General features: G+C 47.3%; 1 protein-coding gene across 4 annotated transcripts in view; it reads left to right on the top strand.

The window, feature by feature from the left end:
- The first annotated feature begins 358 nt into the window (after positions 1-358).
- Positions 359-24,027, top strand: part of LOC308479253 (receptor-type tyrosine-protein phosphatase V-like) — a 58,827-nt gene continuing 35,158 nt past the window's right edge. For 3 of the 4 annotated variants that reach the window (XM_081009775.1, XM_081009776.1, XM_081009774.1), the window contains exons 1-7: positions 360-810; positions 6,180-6,246; positions 15,771-16,037; positions 19,860-20,126; positions 21,050-21,316; positions 22,483-22,755; positions 23,359-23,625. In XM_081009775.1, the coding sequence (XP_080865901.1) occupies positions 739-810; positions 6,180-6,246; positions 15,771-16,037; positions 19,860-20,126; positions 21,050-21,316; positions 22,483-22,755; positions 23,359-23,625 (1,480 nt within the window). In that variant the 5' untranslated portion in view covers positions 360-738. Of the gene's footprint in view, positions 811-6,179; positions 6,247-15,770; positions 16,038-19,859; positions 20,127-21,049; positions 21,317-22,482; positions 22,756-23,358; positions 23,626-24,027 lie in introns of all 4 variants that reach the window. The other variant, XM_081009777.1, reaches the window with a different exon arrangement.

Here is a 24,027-nt window from a genome sequence, read left to right as displayed (position 1 = left end):
TTCAGCTCTTTTTTGTATCACAGTTCTGGCTCAGTGGCTCGGTCAGCCTGAGGTCTCACTGTTCTTGAAACTCCACTGACCATCCCGGAACTTTTGAGTTTATGGGAACTGAGACTCCTAGTGGGTCAACGCTGCTGTCTGTTCATTCCAGGAGAGAGAGAACAGGCACACATTTCTCTTTGGGCTACTCTACCACCCTGAGCGAGCAGAGTAAACCACCACCCCAGTCCCTCCCCTGCAACTTCTGTCAGCTTCGACAAACTTGTTCTCAAAGAAGAAAATGTCTAAAAAACAAAAGAAAAACCCAGGACAAAAGACGTCCTCTTGGAGACACACACCCATAGAAACAGACACTCCCACATGGAGGAACAGCGCTGGCAAGGCTTGCTCACACACGCAGCCACACACGTACAGCCTCTCTCGCGCAGGGAACAGTCGATGCTCCCCCACACAGAGAGGAAGGCACACTCTCCCTCTCTCAGACACACAGGCACGCTCCTCGTCCTCTCATGCAGAGCCTCTCGCAAACTCACACATACACCTTTGAACTCCCCGGCAAACTGGCGGCTGGAGCTGGCATCCTGCATGCCAGGGCCCTGATGTCACAGGCCAGCGAGGAAAGTCTGCAGGAGTTGCCGTAGGGACAGCTGGGTGAGGAGGGCAGCTGCTCTTCGAAGAGGACTATAACTTACTGCTGCGGCTGCCTTTCTCTGCTTCTCGTTCCCCTCTCTCCACCAGATGCTGTGGCTGCTGCTGCTGCTGCCCATGGAATGGGCCTCTTCGCAGGCGCATCTGCAAGCTGTGGCTGAGGTGAGTCCACATTTCTCTCTCTCTCTCTCTCTCTCTCTCTCTCTCTCTCTCCCAGTGCCTTTCCTTGCTGGAGGTGGAGGCTGGCTCCTCCGAGTTACAGCCAGCCTGCATTTCTCTGCTCCGCTGGGGGATGAGAGCATTCCTGCCTGCCGGCCACACAGCTGCACTGAATTAGCACCATTGCCCATTAGAGAAGCCTGGCTCCCTCCAGGAGCTTCCCCCGGCCTCTCCTCTAATTGAGACCACAGAGCCTTGTGCCAAGGCAGTGCGCGTTAACAGGACAGGAGGACACTTATTGTGGTGCATGGGGATTCTCAGCGCTCAGGAATGGGGCATGGGAAGGGGCATGGCCTAGTAGCAGGGCACATGGAGAAGGTCTTGGGTTCAGTCCCCAGCATCTCCAGGTAGGAGATGGACCCCTACCTGAAACCCCAGAAAGCTGCTGCCAATCTGAGTAGATAATACTGGGCTGTTTGGACCAAGGGTCTGACTTGGGAAAAGGTAGCTTCCTGTGTGAGGAGGCAAAGCCACACAGTGGGCCTGTAAACAGAGATGGGAGCTTGTCATGAGTAATTGCCCTGGTGCTCAGTGTGTGTGGCACATGCTGCCGCCGCTCACACCTTCACCTGCCCGACTCAGAAGCACACCAGGTTCCCAGTCTGGATGCTGAGTCTGTTGGAAATGCTGGAATGAGGTGCATTATTATACTTCATACTCTATACTTTTAGTCCTACTTGGGTGTTTCCTGCCAGCCTCTCTGGACTGCTTTCCACACACCCCCACACCCCGGCTGGGGCACATGAACCCTCATCAGACGCAGCTCTGTGACCTGTTTCCATTAAGGGCCTGGTTCCTCCTTTCCCCCTCACAATGCATTGATAGTTGTAGAAATTTGCCTTTACACAAATCTACCGTGCGGCCAGACCAGGAATACTGTGTACAGTTCTGGTTGCTGCACCTCAAAAAGGATATTGTAGAGCTGAAAAAGGTGCAGAAAGGGGCAAGCAAAATGATCAGGGACCAGATCAGTTCATATATATATATATATATATATATATATATATATATTAGTTTTCAACATATCATTTTCAACAATAATTAACCGTACTTTAACATCTTATACAATTTTTTGACTTCCATCAATCACATCTGAAAATTTTCCAATCTATTTACTTAATTTACATTTCTTATTTTCACTATTACATTTAAATCTCACAACTAATATCTCTCTTCTTTCTCTTCTTTGCAATATTTCATATATTTCTCCTTACAAAACTTCTTGTAGACCTACTAGCGTAATTTGTTGATTACAATTGCTCTTCAAATAGTTCGTATATTTCTTCCAATCTTCTGTAAATCTCTGGTCCCACAGGTTTCGAATCCTTCCTGTCATTTTATCCAATTCTGCGTAGTCCATTAATTTTGTCTGCCTTTCTTCTTTCGTCGGGACCAGATCAGTTCTCATACAAGGAAAGGTCACAACTCCTAGGGCCTTTATTTGTTCAGGGAGAAGGGAGCGAACGAGGAGGGATGTAAGAGATGCAAATTATACCTGGTTTGGACAGAGAGAAGATTAGCACTCTCTCATAATACTAAAACCCAGGGTTGTCCAATGAAGCTGAATATTGGGACGTTTAGGACAGGCGAAAGGAAGCACTGCAAGATGTAGTAATGGTCACCAAGTTGGGTGACTTTAAAAGGGGATTCGACAAATTCACAGAGGCTATCAACAGCTGCTAGCCACAATGGCCTTATGTACTACTGCCTGAATCAGAGACAGTATTGCTGTAGTTGTTGGAGGGGCCCATTGAGCTCATGTCCTTCCCATAGGCATCTAGAAGGCCACTGTGAGAACAGGATGCTGGACTAGATAGGCTTTTGGTCTGATTTGTACATTGACTCCATGTGCCGGTTCAGGATTTTGGCCTCCCAAAATTCTCTACTCTGTTTGTGTACAGAAAAAAAACTTGTGTTTCAGAGCATTTCTCCAGAGAGAGGAGAAATTATCCTCATTATTATGTCACCATTAGGTGTGGCAGTAGCACAACTTCTCCATCCCCAAGTCCCCACCCCCTTTGTTGCCAAAGGGGCCTAGCATCATTCGGGATCATGCAGGTGATGGAGGGGAATGATGGCACCACAAAAAAGGTGGATAATATTACAGTGGTACCTCAGGTTACATACGCTTCAGGTTACAGACTCCGCTAACCCAGAAATAGTGCTCCAGGTTAAGAACTTTGCTTCAGGATAAGAACAGAAATCGGGCTCCGGCAGTGCGGCAGCAGCAGGAGGCCGCATTAGCTAAAGTGGTGCTTCAGGTTAAGAACAGTTTCAGGTTAAGTACGGACCTCCGGAACGAATTAAGTACTTAACCTGAGGTATCACTGTAGTAGAAAATTCTGCAAAATGGCTTTCTCTTTTTGGGAGGAGGGGGAAGAATGAGGTAAGAGGAAGAAAAAAAAATCACATTTTTTATCTTCTAAGAAATTTCGGCTCTGCTCTAGAGAAGGTTGTTCAGCCCGGCAGGTGATTTCCCTGGTGATTCTGATCACTTTCTTCATGTCATGAGAACCATCCTGGAGGCAGGGTGAGGCCGAGGACAGGGATTGGAGTTGCATTGCCCTGCCACTTGCGAGAATTCCCCAGATGCATTGCATGAGATGCTATTCCAACCATAAGATTTACATACTTGCAAGCCTTTGAAAATCCTCTTTTTCATTTGGGTAGCTCTCTGGAAGTCCAGAGATGTTGGACTCCCATAATCCTTGACCCTTGTCTATACCGGCTGGTGATAATGGGAGCTGGAGTCCAACCAACGTTTATAGGGTGCCTTGTTGGTAACTCCTGCACTAGATCTTGGTTTTAACCATGATATTCAGCAGCATATTCAGAACAAACAAAACAGTAGGCATCATCACACACAATTCATATGTGGAAATCATTCCGACAAGCTGTTCCGACTAGCATAAATACCTTTAAAACTGAATTTCAAAAGTCAGGATTGTTCAATGACAACAAGTAATCTTGAACAGAACTTCTACATTTCATGAATAGAACTTCACTGTTCAGGATTAATGGATGTGGGGGGATACAACAGGAGAAAGCTATTCCAGCATGCCTTGCTTGTGAGCAATCCAGGGTCATCCAGCTGGGAGAGTTGCCAGCTTCGGTCCTTTCCAGTCCATGTAGCTCTGCCTTTAACAGCAACTTGATGCACAGACATTGGGAGGAATTCAGCTCCACATTGCTACAAACATTCCATCAGAATGCATTTCTGCTTGCCCAATGAAATTATCTCCCCATACATGCTGTTCTGGGGGTACTGCTGACCCCCATTGCCACTAATTTGTTGGGTTGGGAGGAAGACCCATTGTGCTAGTGAAAGTCCTTGTATGGGCTTCTGCTAGCAGGACCAGTTAGTTGAATCTGGCCCCGGATAATGTTTATTTCCATCCTGCAGAAAAACATCATACCCACTGATTTCTACACATCAGCCTGCTGTGGAAAGCAGACCTGCTCCTTTCAGCTGGCAACCTTGCTGGTTGCCATTATTGGAGATAGAATGCTGGATAAGGGGAATCTTTGGTTAGACCCTGATAAGCAAATCTTAGGGGTTTTTGTTCTTGTCTAAATCTCACTGTAAAATTAGGAGCCAAATTAGAACAGCAGAGCTTAAACTGAACCTGATGCCACGGGGAGGAACTCCCATAGACCATTTCTTCCTGGCTTTTCCAACTTCACGTTCCTCCAACCTAACTATTGCCATAGGGCTGCAACTAGAGTGGAGGCGAAATCTAGACATTTTTTGTAGTTGGGTGTAAATTTCCCCATCATTAAAAATAAAATTAAAAGCCTTAGGAGGTTACAAATTTAAGTGGAGGGAAAGTGTGGTGTCCGTGTGCTTGACCCTCCCCCCCCCATTTCTTTCATTTATAATCTCATCCCCCCCTAACTGTTCTTCCACAGGTATCTTAGTTTTGGTAAAAATGGGAAAAGACATACCACCTTCCTATCACTGTTCCTCTATTTATGTTTACATATGCAGACTTACTATGTTGTTTTACGCACGCACGCACGCACGCACGCACGCGCACACACACACACGTATAAAAAACACCTGTGAGGGAACACTGACTGCATGTAATGCCTAGGAAAAGGGATCCCTGACCATTAGGTCCAGTCGTGACCGACTCTGAGGTTGCGGTGCTCATCTCGCTTTATTGCCCGAGGGAGCCGGCGTACAGCTTCCGGGTCATGTGGCCAGCATGACTAAGCCGTTTCTGGCAAACCAGAGCAGCGCACGGAAACGCCATTTACCTTCCCGCTGGAGCGGTACCTATTTATCTACTTGCACTCTGACGTGCTTTCGAACTGCTAGGTTGGCAGGAGCAGGGACTGAGCAACGGGAGCTCACCCCGTTGCGGGGATTCGAACCGCCAACCTTCTGATCGGCAAGTCCTAGGCTCTGTGGTTCAACCCACAGCGCCACCTGCGTCCCATGTAATGCCTAGTTTGCCCCTAATTGTTTACTTCAGGCACCACCCTTTACTGGCCACATACCAAAATGGGGAGAACCAGGGAGTCCACTACAGCTGCAGAATAATGACCTGACCCTTGTTACGAAGGAAGCAACCTGGATAATGCCACAAAGAGAAACAATGCAAGAGGCAGGGCTTAGCTATACACAGCAACAAGTCTGGCTTCCAGAAAGACGTACCAAGCTGGGAAGGGAGGCTGGCAGCAAGACCTTACAGTTCCTGTAAGCCAGTCTAGGTAGGCTTTGTAGTTGGACAGCACTTGGCAGCTGTCAACACTGAGCCCTTGACTGTGAAAAGAAGATGTAGCCTTCCACCACTCAGGCATTCCATGCTGTACCCATCCATTTGGATGCAAACTCTCTTCCCCTTTGAGGTTGTGGTAGCAATGTCTAGAGAGGATGCACTTCTGTTTTAAAATAGTTTCATGCACCCATCCCTGGTCATTAACTATTCTGGATGGGGCTGATAGGAGCTGGAGTCCAATACATCTGGAGGGCACCAGGATAGGGATGACTGGACTTAGTGATTCTAACCAGAGAGGTGTCCCCTCCACATACTGCAAGTGTGAGGGACCAGGCATAAATGTGGGTATCTCAGGGGTGGGGAAACCTGTGGCCCTATCATCTGTGACCATTGGCCATGCTCACTGGGGGCGATGGGAGTTGGAGTTCAGCAACATCTGGAGGGTCACAGATTCCACACCACTGGAGTGTCATAACACTAGAGGTGTTGTCTCTCTTTGTTTTTATGGCAGAATAGAGATGCAGTCTTTTTCTGAGCCTTGCTTCTATCCAGACACCACTAAGGATTTTATTAATTTCAATCTCGTAGGATGACAGATGCAACCAGACAGATTGGCAAAGGCATCCAGGAGTGGAAGGACTGCCTGACGAGAAAGGTGAGTTTTCTGCTCCTCTCCCCTGGGAGTTTCCAGACAGGGAAATCTGGAATATCACAGGAATATCCACTGTTTTTGGAGCCAGGTATATTTCCCTAGAGATCGCTCCAAGGGACAAAGTGAGGGAGTGATGGGGACCTAAGGGAGTGAGAATGTAATGGGAAGGTGTCCCTCAGTGTTCTCACCTTCTTTTCCCTGCAGAAGAGGGAGAGATACTTTTTCTCCCCAGTGCAGCTCAGCCTTCAACTTCCAACTGGCTTTTATGGAGCCAAGCTTCATGGCAAAGGACACAGCTTGAAAAACCCTCTAAAGAGTCACTGAAAACTATTTGTGGCATTTGTGTGTGTCGGGGTGGTGGTGGCATTCTTACAGTCCACCACTTTTAAAAAGAATTGGCTCATTGTGCACGTTGGGAGACCACAAACCCTTTATAGGAGGCTGGGGCAGCCCAGTCAGATGGGTGGGGTACTACTACTAATATTTGTGTGAGTGTGTTTAATTAAAATAGTAGACAATTGTCAGGGAACTGCCATCGGAAGGAAGGGAAGTGAAAGGGCTCACACAGGTTGGGAGAGACTCAGCAGCTGAAGAGGGAACCAGTAGGGGGAGAGGAGCTGAGCTGAGGGAAAGGGAGCTGGAGGGATGGCTCAGAGACACTTCCAGCGAAAACAGTGGGGAGGTTTCAGGACCTCCTGTAGGGACACCCACTCCTCGCCGGAAACTGTCACGCAGAGAGTCCAGAAGACGTGTTTCCGTTAAGGAGCTTTTATGTTGGAAGCGATTCCGAAAGCAACCACTGTCGGAATCTGCCAGCGACTGACGGAGCCATGTTTAAGGGGCTCCGTTACAGACAGAGGTTTGCAAACTTGACCAAACTCTGAGGGACTAGGATTTTACACACAAGCAGCTCATCGTCCCATCACAGCATTCCGACAGTCTCCGTGAGCAGCTTGTGCAGGAGAAGGCATCATGAGCAACCCAGCCGGAACCGGAGAAGCAGGAGCTGGAGCGGGTCCAAGCCTGGAAGAAAGGTACCGGGTGTTGGAGGTCCAGCTAGCGCTGCAGACGGCGAGGCTTGAGGAGAGGAGGGCTCAGGATGCAGACAAAAAGGGGAAAGACACCCAGCTCGTCAGAAAGGTACCAGGATTGGTGCAGAAGTTTGGGGGGGAGCCCAAAGACTATCATGGCTTTCGGACAGAGATGCAATATGCCCTCAATCTGCAGTTTGATGAATTCCCTGACGAGGAATCACGAGTGGCTTTCGTGATTGGGCATCTTGAAAAGGGGGCGAGAGACTGGGTTAGACCCCTGATGGCAGCGAATAGTGACGTCCTAAAGGACACGATGAAGTTCTTTCGCGCCATGGATCTGATGTTTTCCAGCGATATTGAACAGGGAGTGGTCCGCAGACAGTTAATGGCTTGCAAACAGGGGAGCCGATCTGTCCGTGAGTACTGGACTGAGTTCACCATGTTGATCCATAAATTGGGGTGGGATCTATCGGCGGAACCCATTCAAATGCTCTTTGAAGAAGGGCTTTCTTCGGCTGTGAAAGACGAACTTTCCCGGGCGCCCAGGGCGGAGTCTATGGACCAGCTGACCAAATCAGCGCTGACCATAGGAGCGCGCCAGGAGGCGAGAGCATTGGAGAGGCGGGAAGGGAAGGGGGAACGTTGGAAGGAGTTCCGCATTCCAGACATTCCAGAGCCAACTTTCCCGCCGGCAGAGCCGATGGAAATCGGAACAGCGCGCGCGCGCGCAGTTTCAAAGCCCAGTGAGGGGGGAAAGAAGGAGGGAAAAAGCGCCCGGAAATGCTATCTCTGCCAACAGCCAGGTCACTTTGCCAGAGTCTGCCCCCAGAGGAAGGAATGGCAAGGGATGGTAGGAGCTGTGGAGGGAAGAGAGGAAGAAATACCGAAGCAAGTAAAAGCCAACGCCTGGCTGCCACCGTCGGGGCACAGCAGCCAGGCCAAAGAGCAGTGAAAGTGCCCACGCCAGAACCTCCTAAACCCGCCCTAGTGATAGAAGTGGCGCTAGAGCTGCCAAACGGACACCCTCTAAAGATAAAGGCGCTGTTGGACTCAGGCAGCTCCTGCAATTTCATGAGCAAAGAGTTTGCAGCTGAACACCAGATACAGACGATCCCTTTAAGCAACCCCCTGCAGGTGACCACGATCGATGGCAGGGAGCTGTTGGGAGGAGAAGTCAGCTTGCAGACCGTCCCAATGATAATGAAGGTGGCAAGGCACACCGAACTGATAGCGTTTAATGTGGCCACCTTGGGAGGAGCTCCCATTATATTGGGGATGAGCTGGCTAGCGTTACATGATCCGCTGGTGGGCTGGCATCAGAGAGTGGTTTCTTTTGGTTCAGCACATTGCTTAGAACACTGCAAAGAGGGAAAGGGTTTGGCAGGGGCCCAAGCCACCCTAGCAGGGACTGAAGTAACGGAGAACGTGAAGGTACCACGACAATACGCAGATCTCCGCGCCGTCTTCAGCGAAAGGGAAGCTGACCAACTACCCCCGCATAGACCCTTTGACTGTCAAATCAATTTACTCCCTGGGGCACAGCTCCCTGTAGGCAAGCTGTACGCCATGTCAGACAGAGAGATGCAGGAGCTAAGAGAGTTCATTGACAAGAACCTGAAGAGAGGGTTCATCAGAGAGTCCAGGGCGGTGGGGGGCAGCCCAGTGTTTTTTGTGGATAAAAAAAACACGAACAAGCCGAGGCTTGTGTGTGACTTCAGGGCCTTAAATGCAGTGTCAGAACCAGTGGCTTTCCCTATGCCCAGGATTGACGACATTTTGACAAGGGTCAGGAAGGGAAAGATTTTTACTAAACTGGACCTAAGGGGGGCGTACAACCTGATACGAATAAGGAAGGGGGATGAATGGAAAACCACCATGTTCACCCCTTTGGGGGCATTTGAATATTTAGTTATGCCCTTCGGCCTACAAGGAGGCTCCGCGTGCTTTCAATCGTTTATGAACCACGTCCTGGGGCCTTTGCTTTACAAGAATTGTGTGGCCTTCGTAGACGACGTGTTGGTGTATTCTGAGAATGAGGAGCAGCATGTGAGAGACGTCAGAGAAGTGTTGAGCAGGCTGCAAGCCAACCAGCTGTGGGTGAAACTGGAGAAGTGTCAGTTTCATACCAAGGAGGTGGAATTCCTGGGGTATCGCCTGTCAGACAAGGGATTGGCCATGGATCCCGGCAAGGTCCAGGCGGTGCTGGAATGGAAAACACCCAAAACAAGGAAGGATGTGCAGAGGTTCCTAGGATTTGGGAACGTCTATCGTAAGTTCATCCGAAACTTTGCCCACCTGACGGCGCCCATTACGGACTGTCTCAGCAGTAAGAAGAAGTTCGTTTGGACTGAGGAGGCGGAGCGAGCATTTGAGGAACTAAAAAGGGCCTTCGCCTCGGAACAACAACTCCTGCATGTGGATTTACAAAAACCGATGAGAGTGGAAACTGACGCATCAGACAGAGCGATTGGGGCGGTGCTTCTGCAGCCAGGGAAGGAGGAGTCAGAGTGGAGACCGTGTGCCTTTTTTTCGCGAAAGCTGAACAAATCCGAGAGGAACTACACGGTGTATGACCGAGAACTACTAGCCATTCATGAGGCGTTCCGGAGATGGAGGCACCTGCTAATTGGCGCACAACATAAGGTGCAAGTGTGCACTGACCACAAGAACCTAGAGTATTGGAGGACGGCACGAGTGCTCAACCAACGGCAAGTGAGATGGGCCCAGGAGTTCTCCAAATTTAACTTTGAGATTTGTTACGTGCCAGGCCCAGAGAACATTAGGGCGGACGCTCTCTCACGCAAACCTGAATATTTGGAGGGGGAGGGAGCACCCGAAGAGAGACATGTCATTCCAGAGGACCGCTGGGTGTGTGGGGCGGCATTGGTGGGACAAAGAGAACTGGTAGAGGAAACAGAGAATGATGAATACGCCCAGAATAAGCTCAGAGGTCTTAGGGGTGAGGGAGAGGAACCAGGGGGTTTCGAGGAAAGAAATGGAGCTTTGTATTACAAAGGGGCACTGTATATCCCTGAAGGAGACTTAAGGGGGAGGGTACTCAAGCAGTTGCACGACAGCCCCACGGCGGGGCATTTTGGACAACACAAAACCATGTGGTTGGTCACCAGGGAATTTTGGTGGCCTAAGGTGAGGGAAGATGTACAGGAGTATGTAAGAGGGTGTGAGCAATGCCAGCGAGCCAAAGGGGAGAGGCGGGCACCGGCGGGGCTATTAGAACCCTTACCAACCCCAGAACGACCTTGGGAGGCAGTGTCGATAGATTTTATGACTGATCTGCCGAAGTCCAAGGGGAAAACAGCCATCATGGTGGTGGTAGACCTACTAACAAAGATGTGCCACTTTGTAGCCTGCTCGCATGCAGTCACGGCGGAAGAGACAGCGAAGTTATTTGTAGAACACATTTTTAGGTTGCACGGGGTGCCATTGAGGGTGGTCTCAGACCGAGGAAAACAATTTACTTCCAGGTTCTGGAGGGAGCTCATGAGCTTACTGCAGGTGGAGGTCAACTTTTCGACTGCCCGGCACCCTGAAACCAACGGGCAGGCGGAAAGAGCAAACGGGGTCCTCCAGCAATACCTGAGGTGTTATGTCAATGACAGAGAGAATGACTGGGTAGAAAAGTTGGCGCTGGCGGAATTTGCCTACAACAATGCCGAGAATGTGTCCACAGGGATGAGCCCCTTCTTGGCTAATTATGGGTGTCATCCCAGGGCTTTCCCAGGGGGAGAAGGGGAGAGATGGGGTGTCCCGGCAGCCGAGCATTTTGTAGAAGAAATGGAAGCAATCCATCGTCAGCTCCAACTCAACTTAGAAAGGGCGAAGGAAGAATACAAGAGGCAGGCAGACAAGAACCGAAGGGAAGGTGAAACCATAAGGGTGGGAGATAGGGTGTGGCTGTCAACCCAAGGGTTGCCGTTCAAAGGAGGTTGTAAGAAATTAAGACCCAGGAGATTGGGTCCCTTTGAGGTCATTCAACAGGTCAACCCAGTGGCTTTCAGGCTCCGGTTACCCAACCACATGAAACTGCACCCAGTATTTCACAGGTCGTTACTGTCACCGTATGAGGGGGGACGAGAAGGGATGGCCACTCGGGGACCGGTCATAGAAGAAAGGGAATGCAGCAGCCATGTGGCAGAAATCCTCGACGCCAGGTGGAAGGGGGATCAGGTGGAGTATTTGGTAGCGTGGGAAGGAGAACCGGAGTCAGAAAACACTTGGGTAATGGCAGAAGATATCAATGACGAGGTATTGATAGAAACGTTCCATCAAAGGTTCCCAAGGAAACCTCAGCCTGTGGAGAGGTTCCGGAGGGAATACTTTGGGACCACCGATGAGGAGGAGGAGTTGGAAGGATTCTCGGAATCGGAAGGGGAAGGGGAGATGGACTCTGAGGAGGAGGAGTACTTCGAGACCAGGAACCGCAACAGGTGGAGAGAAGTGTTCGGGACATCGGAAGATGAAGGAAGTTCATTCCGGGGTTTTGCCTCCTCACCGCCCGTAGAGGAGGGGGCGAGAGGGGATGAAGGGGGCCCTGGAGGGGAGGTGGATGTCAGGGAACTGCCATCGGAAGGAAGGGAAGTGAAAGGGCTCACACAGGTTGGGAGAGACTCAGCAGCTGAAGAGGGAACCAGTAGGGGGAGAGGAGCTGAGCTGAGGGAAAGGGAGCTGGAGGGATGGCTCAGAGACACTTCCAGCGAAAACAGTGGGGAGGTTTCAGGACCTCCTGTAGGGACACCCACTCCTTGCCGGAAACTGTCACGCAGAGAGTCCAGAAGACGTGTTTCCGTTAAGGAGCTTTTATGTTGGAAGCGATTCCGAAAGCAACCACTGTCGGAATCTGCCAGCGACTGACGGAGCCATGTTTAAGGGGCTCCGTTACAGACAGAGGTTTGCAAACTTGACCAAACTCTGAGGGACTAGGATTTTACACACAAGCAGCTCATCGTCCCATCACAACAATGAAGGAAGGAGGGTGGAGATTGTGTTGCTAGTCTCTAATTTTCCTTCCTTCCTTCCTTCTGACGAGTTCAGAGCAATATTCAATATCCAATTTTATCCTCACCCAGGATTATACATAAGGCTTAAAGGACAGTGACTATGCCAACATCACCTTCTAAGCTTCATGACTGAGTCTAGGTTTCCTCAGTCCTATTCTTACACTCCACAACACAACACAACACAACACAACACAACACAACACAACACAAGCTCTGTATCATATGTGACATTTGCACTACCAATTTCCATGCAGCAATGCACACACCTAGGGAAATATTCTTTTCTTTTTCTTTTCCCGGCACCATGTTTCTACAGACTGTTCTGGGTAAAAAGAAACCTGGAGCCAGTGCCGAATTGTACTAGGACTCTCTTATTCAGGCGATTCTCCAAACACCTTTTCTGTGTATGAATTTCAGTGTGTTTTCAAGTAGCTAGAGATACACAGTAGTAGACAAAAGCTTCTGAACCATTTTGGCGAAACAAAGAACTGTTAAATGTCAGATCTATTTAGGCAAGCAAGATGCACATTCAAACTCATGAAAAGTGACAGCAGCATTCTACAAGTGTTCTGCCTTAGCATAAAAATAGATGTTGAATTCTGTAAGCTATCTAATACTTGGAGGGCTGGAGAATATTGTGAAGGAAAGGCCCAAAATGTATTGGCAAAAGTTATTATTGCTTTCCTCCCGGAAACCAAGTCAAGCCAAATTCTCTTAACTCAGGGACTGCACAGATCTAGCATTTCCATCATCTTCATCATCATCATCATCATCATCATCATACCTTGCCCATCTGACTGGGTTGCCCCAGCCACTCTGGGCGACTTCCAATGTAAATAAAAGCATAATAAAACATTACGCATTAAAAAGCTTCCCTATACAGGGCTGCCTCCAGATGTCTTCTAAAGGTTATATAGTTATAAAACCTTGAAGTTTTTATCAATATTAATTAACCTGGATACATGCTTGCTCAACCATTAATTGCAGCATGCAGAATTTCCACATAGGTGAGTTCAACACAAGCCACCAAGAATATATTAACAATTACAACATGCAAAAGTAGCACAGGTTGCACACAGACTTTGCTGGCAAGCAGGTAAACAGGGCATTAGACATACTTCTAATACATCAGCAAAGCATTAAATAAGGCCTTTGTCTCCAGAGAGAATTACACTGCAATCCTAGGAACACATTAAGACTTCATTATGTACATACTTCTCCACAGTGGGTTAGAATTAGGAAGGAACAGGGCAAGGTCTGCCTTAAACTGCTAATTCACCTAATGAAACCACCCAAGGTGTCTGCAGATCTTGCATCCAAAACTCATAATTATCTCCACCAGGGGGGAAAAGCATACCAAAGTATTGTGGAACCTGAAAGGCCAACAGATTCATTGTGACATAAGCTGTCATCGACTAGAGTTCACATCTTCTGATGCATGAAGAGTTATGCACAGTTAGTGGATATACATGGGCATAGAGGGGAAAGATAGTAAACAATGAAGCCAAATAGCATGAAATGCAGGAGCGGCAGGCTCTATTTACACATGTACGTGTGCATACACATTGCAGACAAAGATTTCAGAACTTGTATGATTGGATGAAACCCACCACGTCCCACCATTGCACACAAAAACATGCCCCATTGCCTGAACAGGGCTACAACCTATGATTATTCTGCGCAAAGCTTATATGTCAACAAAATAAACATAGTGGCCAATCACAACAGCAATGTGCAATAACACAACATTCCTAGCTTCACTATGCTAATTTTTTAATTACCTACCTGGAGTAGGAGAGGAAACTATTATCTATGTTGATGCCATTTCATGCTGGAATGAAGTGCCTTCACAGAAAAATGATGGCTTTTAGGTTAGGAACAAAGTGTTTTCTAAAGACTGCCAATGGTTTCTGAATATTGCCATTTTTGTGTTGCTTTATTCTTTTCTGTAGAGACTGACTTGCTTGTCCTAGGTCAGGCATCCCCAAACTCGGCCCTCCAGTTGTTTTGGGACTACAACTACAACTCGCATCATCCCTAGCTAACAGGTCAGGGATGATGGAAATTGTAGTTCCAAAACAGCTGGAGGGCTGAGTTTGGGGATGCCTGTCCTAGGTAGACACCGGAAGGGCATTGTTGACAGGGCATTACAAAAATTACATGTAATGCATTGGAAGATGAGCTGGTGAATGAACACCTGATGATATGGTTAGCTTTATGGATGATGTCTGTAATATTGTTGCTTGTATGAAAAGGGAGGTAGAGTTGGCATCTGGGCTTGTTGCAGAATCTGGTCCTTAGGTTTCTTTCTCCATTTGATGGTTAATTGTTGCTAGTGACTAGCCAGTTTCAATTGAGGGACTTTCTGCAAGTGTGGACAGGGCTACCACCCAAGGCCTTGTCCAGAATAGGCTGTAGATTATTCATGATGCATTGGGGCACCTTTACCTGGGAGCCATAGGTGACAACAAGTTATTTTCTCTTCTGGATCTGAGTCGTAGAAGGATATGCCTGGGAGTCAGACTGGCTTTTTCAGTCTCTTATTTGCATTTCAGGGTGAGGGTGTCATCAGTTTCAGGAATGCCTGATGTAAATATTGAGTTCCTTTCTAAGGAGCTGGAACAAACGTGGTTGAATTGTGGGGCTTGACTACAGACAATGAATCATGTAGTGCTGGGGTTGCCAACACTGCCCCCCCCCCCTTTGACCACTTCAAAATTGCTGATGGTCTTAGCAGACCAAATTATGATTTTCCTGTCTGTTGTTTAGCAATTGTAGATGCTAAAGAATTAAAACATGACTATTCTAATGCAGTGGATTTGCCTGTCATACTACTGTTCCTTTTTATAAACCAACCACTCCCACTCAGGTTCAGCATGAGAGTGAGGAGACTTTGCTGATATCTAAAGTTCCTCTGACTTTTTGGCCCAGATCAGGGGTAGCCAAGGTGGTGCTTTCCAGTTGCTTTGGACTGCAACTCTCACCAGCCCCAGCCAATGGTCAGGGATGAAGGGAACTCCCCTGAGTCTGTGTGGCTCATTTGACATCAACGTGAAACTGATCCTTTAATGTCACTGGCTCAGTCATGTGGAATGCTCTTCCAACAGAGATTCAACAGGTGTTTGCTGAAAAATTTAAGTGCCGCCATACTTATAGAGTCAACAAAGAAACATAGTTAGCTCGCAATCTGTTTTAAATTCTTATATACTTTTTAGTGTCTCTGTGTGTGTTTGTGACAGCTTTAATTATATATTTGTGTGTGTGTGTGATACAATTATTTTAAAAAATAAAGACAAATAATAAATAATATGGCGCCCACAACATCTGGATAGCATCACGTTGCCTACTCACCTAGGTGATGAAGGTGTTATTGATCTATGTCAGATAGAGAACAGGCCTTTGGGTTTGAGGGCTGAAGAAAGCAGACCCTGAAGGACAATACAGTTTTGAGCACCTTATGGTCTATCTTCCCCAGGACACCTCCTGAATGTGAGCATCAGCAGCCAAGGCCGCTCTGACTACCTCCTCTTGACCTGGGGAAGGCCCTCTGGAGGTGTCCGGGGCTTTTCACTAGCCCTTTATGACTTCAAGACAGAGTCTTTGCTGCAGAATGGATCGGCTGGGATCGATGCCACCAGTTTCGACTTCCAGGGCTTGCTTCCTGGGACACGATACAGCATTGAAGTCACCGTGCTGCTGGTCTGTGCACGAAACTACAGCAGGAGAGTCACCGGGCAGACAGGTAAGTGGGAGACAAATGCTGCGTGAGGCTATTCTGAGCATAGAGTTGGTTTATATTTAGAAACATGGACATTGCCTTTTCTCGCTTTCATTCACACACTCAAGACTCAGCATGCCACATTGTGTAATGGCGGCCTCCCCTTGACATGCCTGGCTGTGTGCTTTCTTCAAAAGTTGAAAGTGCTCACTTCTATAATAATAATCATAATTTTATTGTTTATACCCCACCCATCTGGCTGGGTTTCCCCAGCCACTCTGGGCGGCTTCCAGCAAAATATTAAAAATAATAACATTTCAGACATTAAAACCACCCTGAATAGGGCTGCCTTCAGATGTTTTCTAGCTTACTGAACAAGTAAAAAAACAACTCAGAGGGTCAGGATGGAAGCAAGAACCACTCTGGCTTGTGAGCTGCTATGCCATGGAGGAAAGTCCCACTTGGCTAGCACTATGCCTTGCACTAGTGCAGATAGTTCATTGAGCCTTGCCCTCAAAAATCAATTTCATTGTCAAAGCTACCCGCTACCCATAAAGAAAGGAAAGGTTAATGGAGCAACCTAGGACTTTTGCTTTCATTTAATACCCTCTGCCACTCGTATCCTCCTTAGAGTCTGAAAATACGTGGCAGAAGATGCTTCTGGGAGGCTGTCCCAATCACAGTTTTCACACTGATGTTCATGCAAATACAGTGGTACCTCGGGTTACATACGCTTCAGGTTACATACGCTTCAGGTTACAGACTCTGCTAACCCAGAAATAGTACCTCGGGTTAAGAACTTTGCTTCAGGATGAGAACAGAAATCATGCTCCAGTGATGCGGCGGCAGCAGGAGGCCCCATTAGCTAAAGTGGTGCTTCAGGTTAAGAACAGTTTCAGGTTAAGAACGGACCTCCAGAACAAATTAAGTACTTAACCTGAGGTACCACTGTACCATCAAATGTTAGAAAAGTGCAGGATCACTTTACAGTATACTTGTCTTTTTCTATGACATCTACAGTGGTGTGAACTTGATTTTGGATGGAAGAAGAGCTTCTGCTAGCTCTTCCAGGCTGAATTGCTTTAGCTGTGTCAGGCTAAATATAACATGATGTACCAGTACTTGCGGTTCTACATCCAGTATTTAGCACAAATGCAGCAACATCTGGCTATTTTTTCTGCTTGCACATCCAAGTTGGGCCAATAAAATGTGTGTCTGGCCCATCGTTTATGCAACACTATACCCTCTTGCTCACAACTTCCAGATGCTTTGCTGGGGAGGGGGAATACTTTGTTCCATTATCCCTTCTCAGTATTTGCCATTTCATTCCAGAAACATCTGAATCGTATAGCTAAAAGCAACATATTGTTTTGTGCATGCAACATTGCTTTTATTAACGCTGCAATTCTAAGTATTTCCTGCTTGGAAGCAAAGTCTCATTAGTTAGAATGAAGCTTGCTACCAAGTTAGTTTTCTTAAGATGGATCACAGCTAATCCTCCAAACCACTCTGCATCTTATTCTTTTGTACAGCTGCAGGAGGGTTATTTTATCTTCCTCCCTGGCTTGCAATTTACATGTACAATGATATTGAAATCAACTAAGGCAAACTGATTTGCAGCCTTTCCCTGTGACTTGCACAGAAACTGAGAGCAATTGTCAGGCTCTGCAGGCAGCTGGCGGCAAAGTTAGCTCAGAATTATTCCATGGCCGCCTGTTCCTAATGTAATGGTACCACAACCGTCTCACAATATCCTTGTGGACTTTGGAGCAGTGGGAGCCGTTAATTGCAGAAACAGCCCAAGGTTTTCTGTTGGAGCAACTGATACGGGTCGTTCTATTACAGACAAACTGTGCCCAGACAATTCTGTTACAGAGAAGTGTTTTCCAGGCTTATGAAAAATTCCTTTGATCACAGAAGTTTGTGTATCAGTCACCAGCTGAAATTTGCTGAATGCAGTGTTTTCACAAAAACTGTTTTTACCACAGCCACACACTTGAGGTGGTGTACGTTACCATTTAAGTGCTTTTTATTGTCATTCAAGCTGTAGCAGAACCTCATTGCAGTTTGTGCTTGTGAAAGTGCCTCTGAAGTATAGCAACAACCAGGGTCGGAGCTAGGGTAGGATTGCACCTGATCCAAGTCCCCACCAAAATCATAATTCATAGAACCGTATAGCTGGAAGGGATTTCAAGGATTCTCTAGTCCACAACCCCCTGCAATGCAGGAACTGCAGCTAAGTATGGCCTTCCAACCTCTGTTTCAAAACCTCCAATGAAGGTAAAACATGCTATATGCATTATTTAGTAAATGAAATTTACTTTTAAAAAAATAATGTGTTAGGTGAGATTACTGGTTGTAGTAATGATTTAAATCCTGCAAATATTTAGGGTGTGTACCTACTATGTGATAATGTGCATTCGGTGCTGGATGCAGGAACCTTTTTCGGGTGCTGTACACATGACCTCATCCCCATGTCATCCCTGCCCCTGCACTAATGGTTGATCTGCTGGAGTGCTTATAATCCATTTTGTGCTGAGAATGCACTTCTCAAGTGCACGCTGCCAGTGTGTGTACACAGAGCAGGCTTTCTCAGGTCACCTCCTATTGGGGCAGACCTTCTGGCCTTGCAGGACTGTGCCACTCCCCCTCCCCGTATTTAACTTGTCTATGAATGAAATAGTCAAAACAGGAAGCGATACCATACTTTAGTTGTCTCTGTATGGTGATCAGCACACCAGTATATCAGCACACCAGTTTCCAAAGACTGCAGAAAACAACTTAAAAAAAAAAGAAGTAAGTGGACACAGTAATTCAGGAGAGTAGATAACACTTGCACACTAATTTTAAAACATGCCCACCTGTGTTTACAGACATCCTGGCTAGCAGCTGCTACTTTAGATTGTGCCATTGCATAAAGGTGTGTACAATGGCAAAGTCCTATGTAAAAAAGCATGCTATGATAAAATGGCAACTGTGCATTTCAGAGGTAGAGTGTGTACACAGCCTTAATCTCAAAGGCAAAGCTTTGAAGCACCAGGCGCTGTCAGTTCTCCCAGTTCCAGAGCCATCAGACTTCCTAAAATAATCCATGAATATTCACCAACTGTGTCTATCCAAGTCTTGGTGTTTATCGTTTTATTATAACTGGTGTTAATGTTTTACGTTATAAAATAGGGGGGTTGACTTAAAGATGTGTTTCATGTTCTTTGCCCTAGGCATCAAGATACTTAATTCTGGCCCTGGCAACAGCCCAGCACTTCTTTACCTATAGACACCCTGTTTCCTGTGTCTGCATACAGGCTGAGTTTACATAAGGCTGAGCTGAGGACTGTGAACCTTTAAGCGTACAATCATAGGTGCTCTTTCCCGATCACAGTGGGTTTTATTTCTGAGTAAACATTAGTCGACTTTCACTGTGAAGTGTTCATCTTTCAGTTCAGCGGTGGGGAACCCGTAGCCCTCCAAGTTTTGCTATAGCACAACTAAGAACTTAATTTGTTCTGGAGGTCTGTTCTTAACCTGAAACTGTTCTTAACCTGAGGTACCACTTGAGCAAATGGGGCCTCCCACTGTTAGTGCACCGCCGCCACGCAATTTCTGTTCTCATCCTGAAGTAAAGTTCTTAACCCGAGGTACTATTTCTGGGTTAGCAGAGTCTGTAACCTGAAGCATCTGTAACCCAAGGCACCACTGTACTTCAGATAGGCTAGAAGAGAACTCACATAAAATACTTTAGAAATCTGGTCAGGATTTGAGAGAGAGAGGAGCAGGTTTGGGGATCTGGTAAATATTCTGAAATGCTTACTCACTGGCAACTGTTTTGGAACCTTCATCTTGTTTTAGCTCCCTTAGCTGTGCGGGACGTGATCCTCAGCTATGATGGCCCTTCTGTGTTAGTAGCCTCTTGGAGTGAAGCCCCTGGTGGGAAAGATGGCTACCAGCTGGTTCTGTACCACATAGACTCACAGGCACCTGTCAGGAATGTGACTCTCCCTAAAGGGGCCACCACCTTCCGCTTTGAGAGGCTTCGAGCTGGCAGTGAATATGCCCTGCGAATCACCACCCTGGCTGGATATTCCAAAGCAAGCACCAGTGCACGTCAATGGACCGGTATGGAAAGTTGCTACTCTGACCTGAGGGCGTTGTTGGAGGATAAAATCAACTCTGTAGAGACAGAAGCATCTCCAGAAATTAATCAGATACCTGGGTGGGGCTATGTTATCTCATTGTTCCCGCATGCTCAAGCAGTAGTGAGGGGAAAAGAAAGTAGGCAGGGGCTAATTAGCCATGCCTGAGATTAGTTTATGACACCCGTGGAGCTTATGAGGCCTGGCATTTTATCTATTTATTATAAAGTGATTTATGACTTGCCTTTCAGCCCAGTACAGTCCCCAAGGCGACTTACAATTTAGTAGGCAATTTAGACAACTTAGTTGTCTATGGAGTAAGACTCACCTTCAAGCAGCCAGGCCGGAAAAGATGACAACAAGTCACTGGGAATCACAAATGGAGACACTGCTGTTGGTGCTCAGGTTCTGGTTGCAGGCTTCACATGGCCACAGTGAGAACAGGATGCTGGGCCAGATGGGTCTTTAGCCAGCTCTGGTGGGGCTCTTATATCCCTATGTTCTTAAAACTGATCATTTTCTCTTCCATTAGGCCAAAGGCAGAGAAGTTGTGGTTCTTGCTGGACTACAACTCACATCATCACTGACTATTGGCCATGGTGACTGGGGCTGATGTGAGTCCAGCAACAGTCCAGCAACATCTGCAGGGCCACCTCTGCTTTAGGCTACCAGCGTGCCATCAAAAATTGGCACACGTATGTGTGAGCAAGGCAAGCAAGTAAAAAATGTCAGTGGCATAGCTGCTTTCACTGACTGATTTGTTTGCAAGGGTGCTGGAGTGTCCTCTTCTGAGGACTGGGGACTTTCATGGAATAGGGGCATCTTTGAAAAGGGACCCCTCTTCTTGGAGCAGGTGGTTTCCTGTAGTGAGTGATGACTGCCTTCAGCTTTCCTTTGTCCCAACAGCTCCTGTTGCCCCCAAGGCATTGGCATTCCATAGCAACTCCAGCTCCAGTCTGACAGCCTCATGGGCCAAAACAGAGGGAGCAGAATGGCTCCATCTCACTCTGCAGAACCTCCATATCGCAGCTGAGAGCACCACAGTGTCGCTCAGGAGAGGCCTGTCCAGTTACGTCTTCCAGCACCTGCAGCCGGGCACCCCCTATCGCCTGGGGATCAGCGCCGCAGCTGGGCTTTACCTGATAGAGGGGCCCAATGTCACAGCTTATACATGTGAGTATGCAGTAGAATACTGTTCAAGGCACTTGGAAGTCAGGTAGGCAGGCCTAAACTAGAATGAGAGGCTACTTTGAGCCTATGAAACAGAATAAGGCAGGGTTACAATAACAGGTAGTCCTTATCCTGAGAGACCTAAAAGCTTGCTCTGCGTCTGTTTAATAGGGATAACTAACACACATGAACATGTGTATGTTCTGGCTGTGAAATAAAGACAGTCTTGTTGTTCTTTGTTTATTATTTGGTGCTTGTGTTTCCCTACTGTAATAGAGGCTCCATAATTTACTTTCTGAATGCATGAACCAGAGACATTGTGTTTTATGTTACCAAAGCAGTGCCAATAAAGTTGAGAATTTCCAAAAGTCAACCAGACTTTTTCCAGTCGGTGGGCGGGGGAGGGGGGGTTTCTTAGTGCAGGAGTATCCTCCAGGTCCCAGTGACCATTTCTAAAAGGCCATCCCTATATTCCAGTTGACTAGCTTTCATGTTTGGCGAATCCAAGCTACCTGCAAATCGAGCCTTTGGTTTTCTCCTCACTTGTATTATGCAAAGCAACTAAATTCATTTCCTTCCTTTGAAGTATGGGTTTCCCTTACATCAACTGTAGTTGCCGCCAGGGAGACTTCACATTGTGTGTGTTTGTAAGTGTTAATATTCAAAATATTCCCCTATTTCTCATAGAACTCAAGAGCAGAGCAGGTACACCCCAAACATTCCACTTTATTTACATCACATTCAGATATGCATCTGAAATAGAAGTCAAACTTCCAGTTTTGTGCTCCACTTATCAGTGCTAGCTTGACCCTTCAATTATCCTAAGAGTTGAGATGGAGAACTCTGAATCATGTGAGCAGCTGATGGTTTGGAAAGCTATCACAGTCTATTTACTAATTATTCCTAAAGCACCTAAAATGATACGTTGGCTCTGAATTAAGGAAGTCATAAGCTCTGTCCACAGGTTTACAGACCACATCACACTTTTCCAACCTGGTGCCCTCCAAACTGCAACTCACATCAGCCCCGGCCAGCATGATGGTCAGGGATGATCATGGCTGTAGTCCAATACATCAGGAGAGTACCAGGTTCGGGAAGGCTGACAACACCCTGTTTCTTGGCAATTCATTAATGGTGAACACTGATCCTTCCTTTCATTTTTTTCCCAGACCCCCTGAAGCCAACCAATGTGAGTTTGGTCAACAGTGGCAAAAATAACACTTTGAAAGCAACATGGAACTCACCAGCTGGAGGAAGAGAATTCTATCTGGTGGTTCTGCAGGAAGGGGAGAGCAGGACACCTGTCAGAAATGTATCAGTGGCAAGGAACAGCACACAGGTCACCTTCCAAAGTCTGAGCCCTGGGAAAAGCTACATTGCCTTAGTGACCGCTGTTGCTGGACCCCATAAAGCATCTACAAAGAGCATCTCTGCCTGGACATGTAAGCAGGGGTTGAAGGTCAGATCCTGCCAGGAGGCAGTGGCTCCTATAGAAATGCTCTGCTACTTGTTTTGGGTAGGAGGGTATTTCAGTTACCTGACTGAAGGGAATTCTGGTAAGGTGAGGACACACAGGGAAGAGTTCAAGATAGCTTTAAGGAGATCACTCTGTCAGTGCAAGCATTTCTACTTGCTGGATGGAATTATCTCCCCACTCCTCTCTTCTCCCACACCATTCTGGGGCTTCTCCCAACCTCCAACCCCTCAGCCAATTGGAGATGAGGGCACAGAGGGAGGAGAGGGTGGGGAAGAACCCATTGCGCTAGTGGGGACCCATTAGTTGACTCCCTCTGTGTTGAGGGTTGTATTCTCCCTCTGTATTCTGAGTTGACTTGAAGAGGAGACCATTCTGATAATTATGTCCATCTTCTACTCTGGAAGCTGGAATGGGAGAAACATCACAGTGAGTCTTCTGAGAAAAGGTTGTTTTTTTTGGTCACCCTTTCGTTCTACACTCCCAAATAGGTGCTCCCCAATTCGTATCAACCCAGACCTTTCATAGAAGGCCCTGTGCATAATTTTGTGTCTGTCTTTCCCCCTTCCAGATCCCACAGCTCCGCCAGGTGGGAGCTTGTCGAGCCAAGGCAGTGCCCACATGCTCCGTGCTCACTGGCAAGAGACGCCTGGGACTGGCTACGTGGCAGCATTGTACACCACGGAACCCCACATGCTGGTGCAAAACAAATCCGTGCCTAAGAGTCATAACAGTCTGCGCTACGAAGGGTTAATACCAGGCACTCACTATTCCTGGGAGATTTGTACCATTGCTGGGCCCTACATCTCTCCACCCCTCGTCCTTAGCAACTGGACGCGTAAGTGCCATGGGAAGTCCAATAGGCTGTCATGCACACGGCTACCAGGTCCAGGCCTGGAGAGTTTCCTTGGGTAATTGAAGGGGAAAAGGAGCTGCCACTGAAGTGGGAAAGGGGTCTGGGTGGGTGCAAGAGAGACAGGTGGGCCCTGTCAAAGTTCAGTCACCCCCAAGGCCCTGGAGCTTAGTAAGGAGGTGATTTTAGAGCTGAAAGGCTCGCGATCTCTTTCAGAACTGGTGGCACTGGACTGACATTTCACACTTTTGCCTTTATCGTCACCACCATTTCATTTGTGTGCTGCCTTTCCACTTATGCTCAAAGTAGCTGACAGCAATACATCACAAAATCAACAAGGACTATTTCACAATAATGATACAGCAGCATGTAACAACATCACAAGAA

This window comes from Podarcis pityusensis, assembly GCF_964106645.2.
Source record: "Podarcis pityusensis genome assembly, chromosome: 6".
In the NCBI taxonomy this organism is placed as follows: Eukaryota; Metazoa; Chordata; class Lepidosauria; order Squamata; family Lacertidae; genus Podarcis; species Podarcis pityusensis.
Note: the sequence above shows the minus strand (reverse complement) of the source record. Positions and strands in the feature narration are given on the sequence as shown.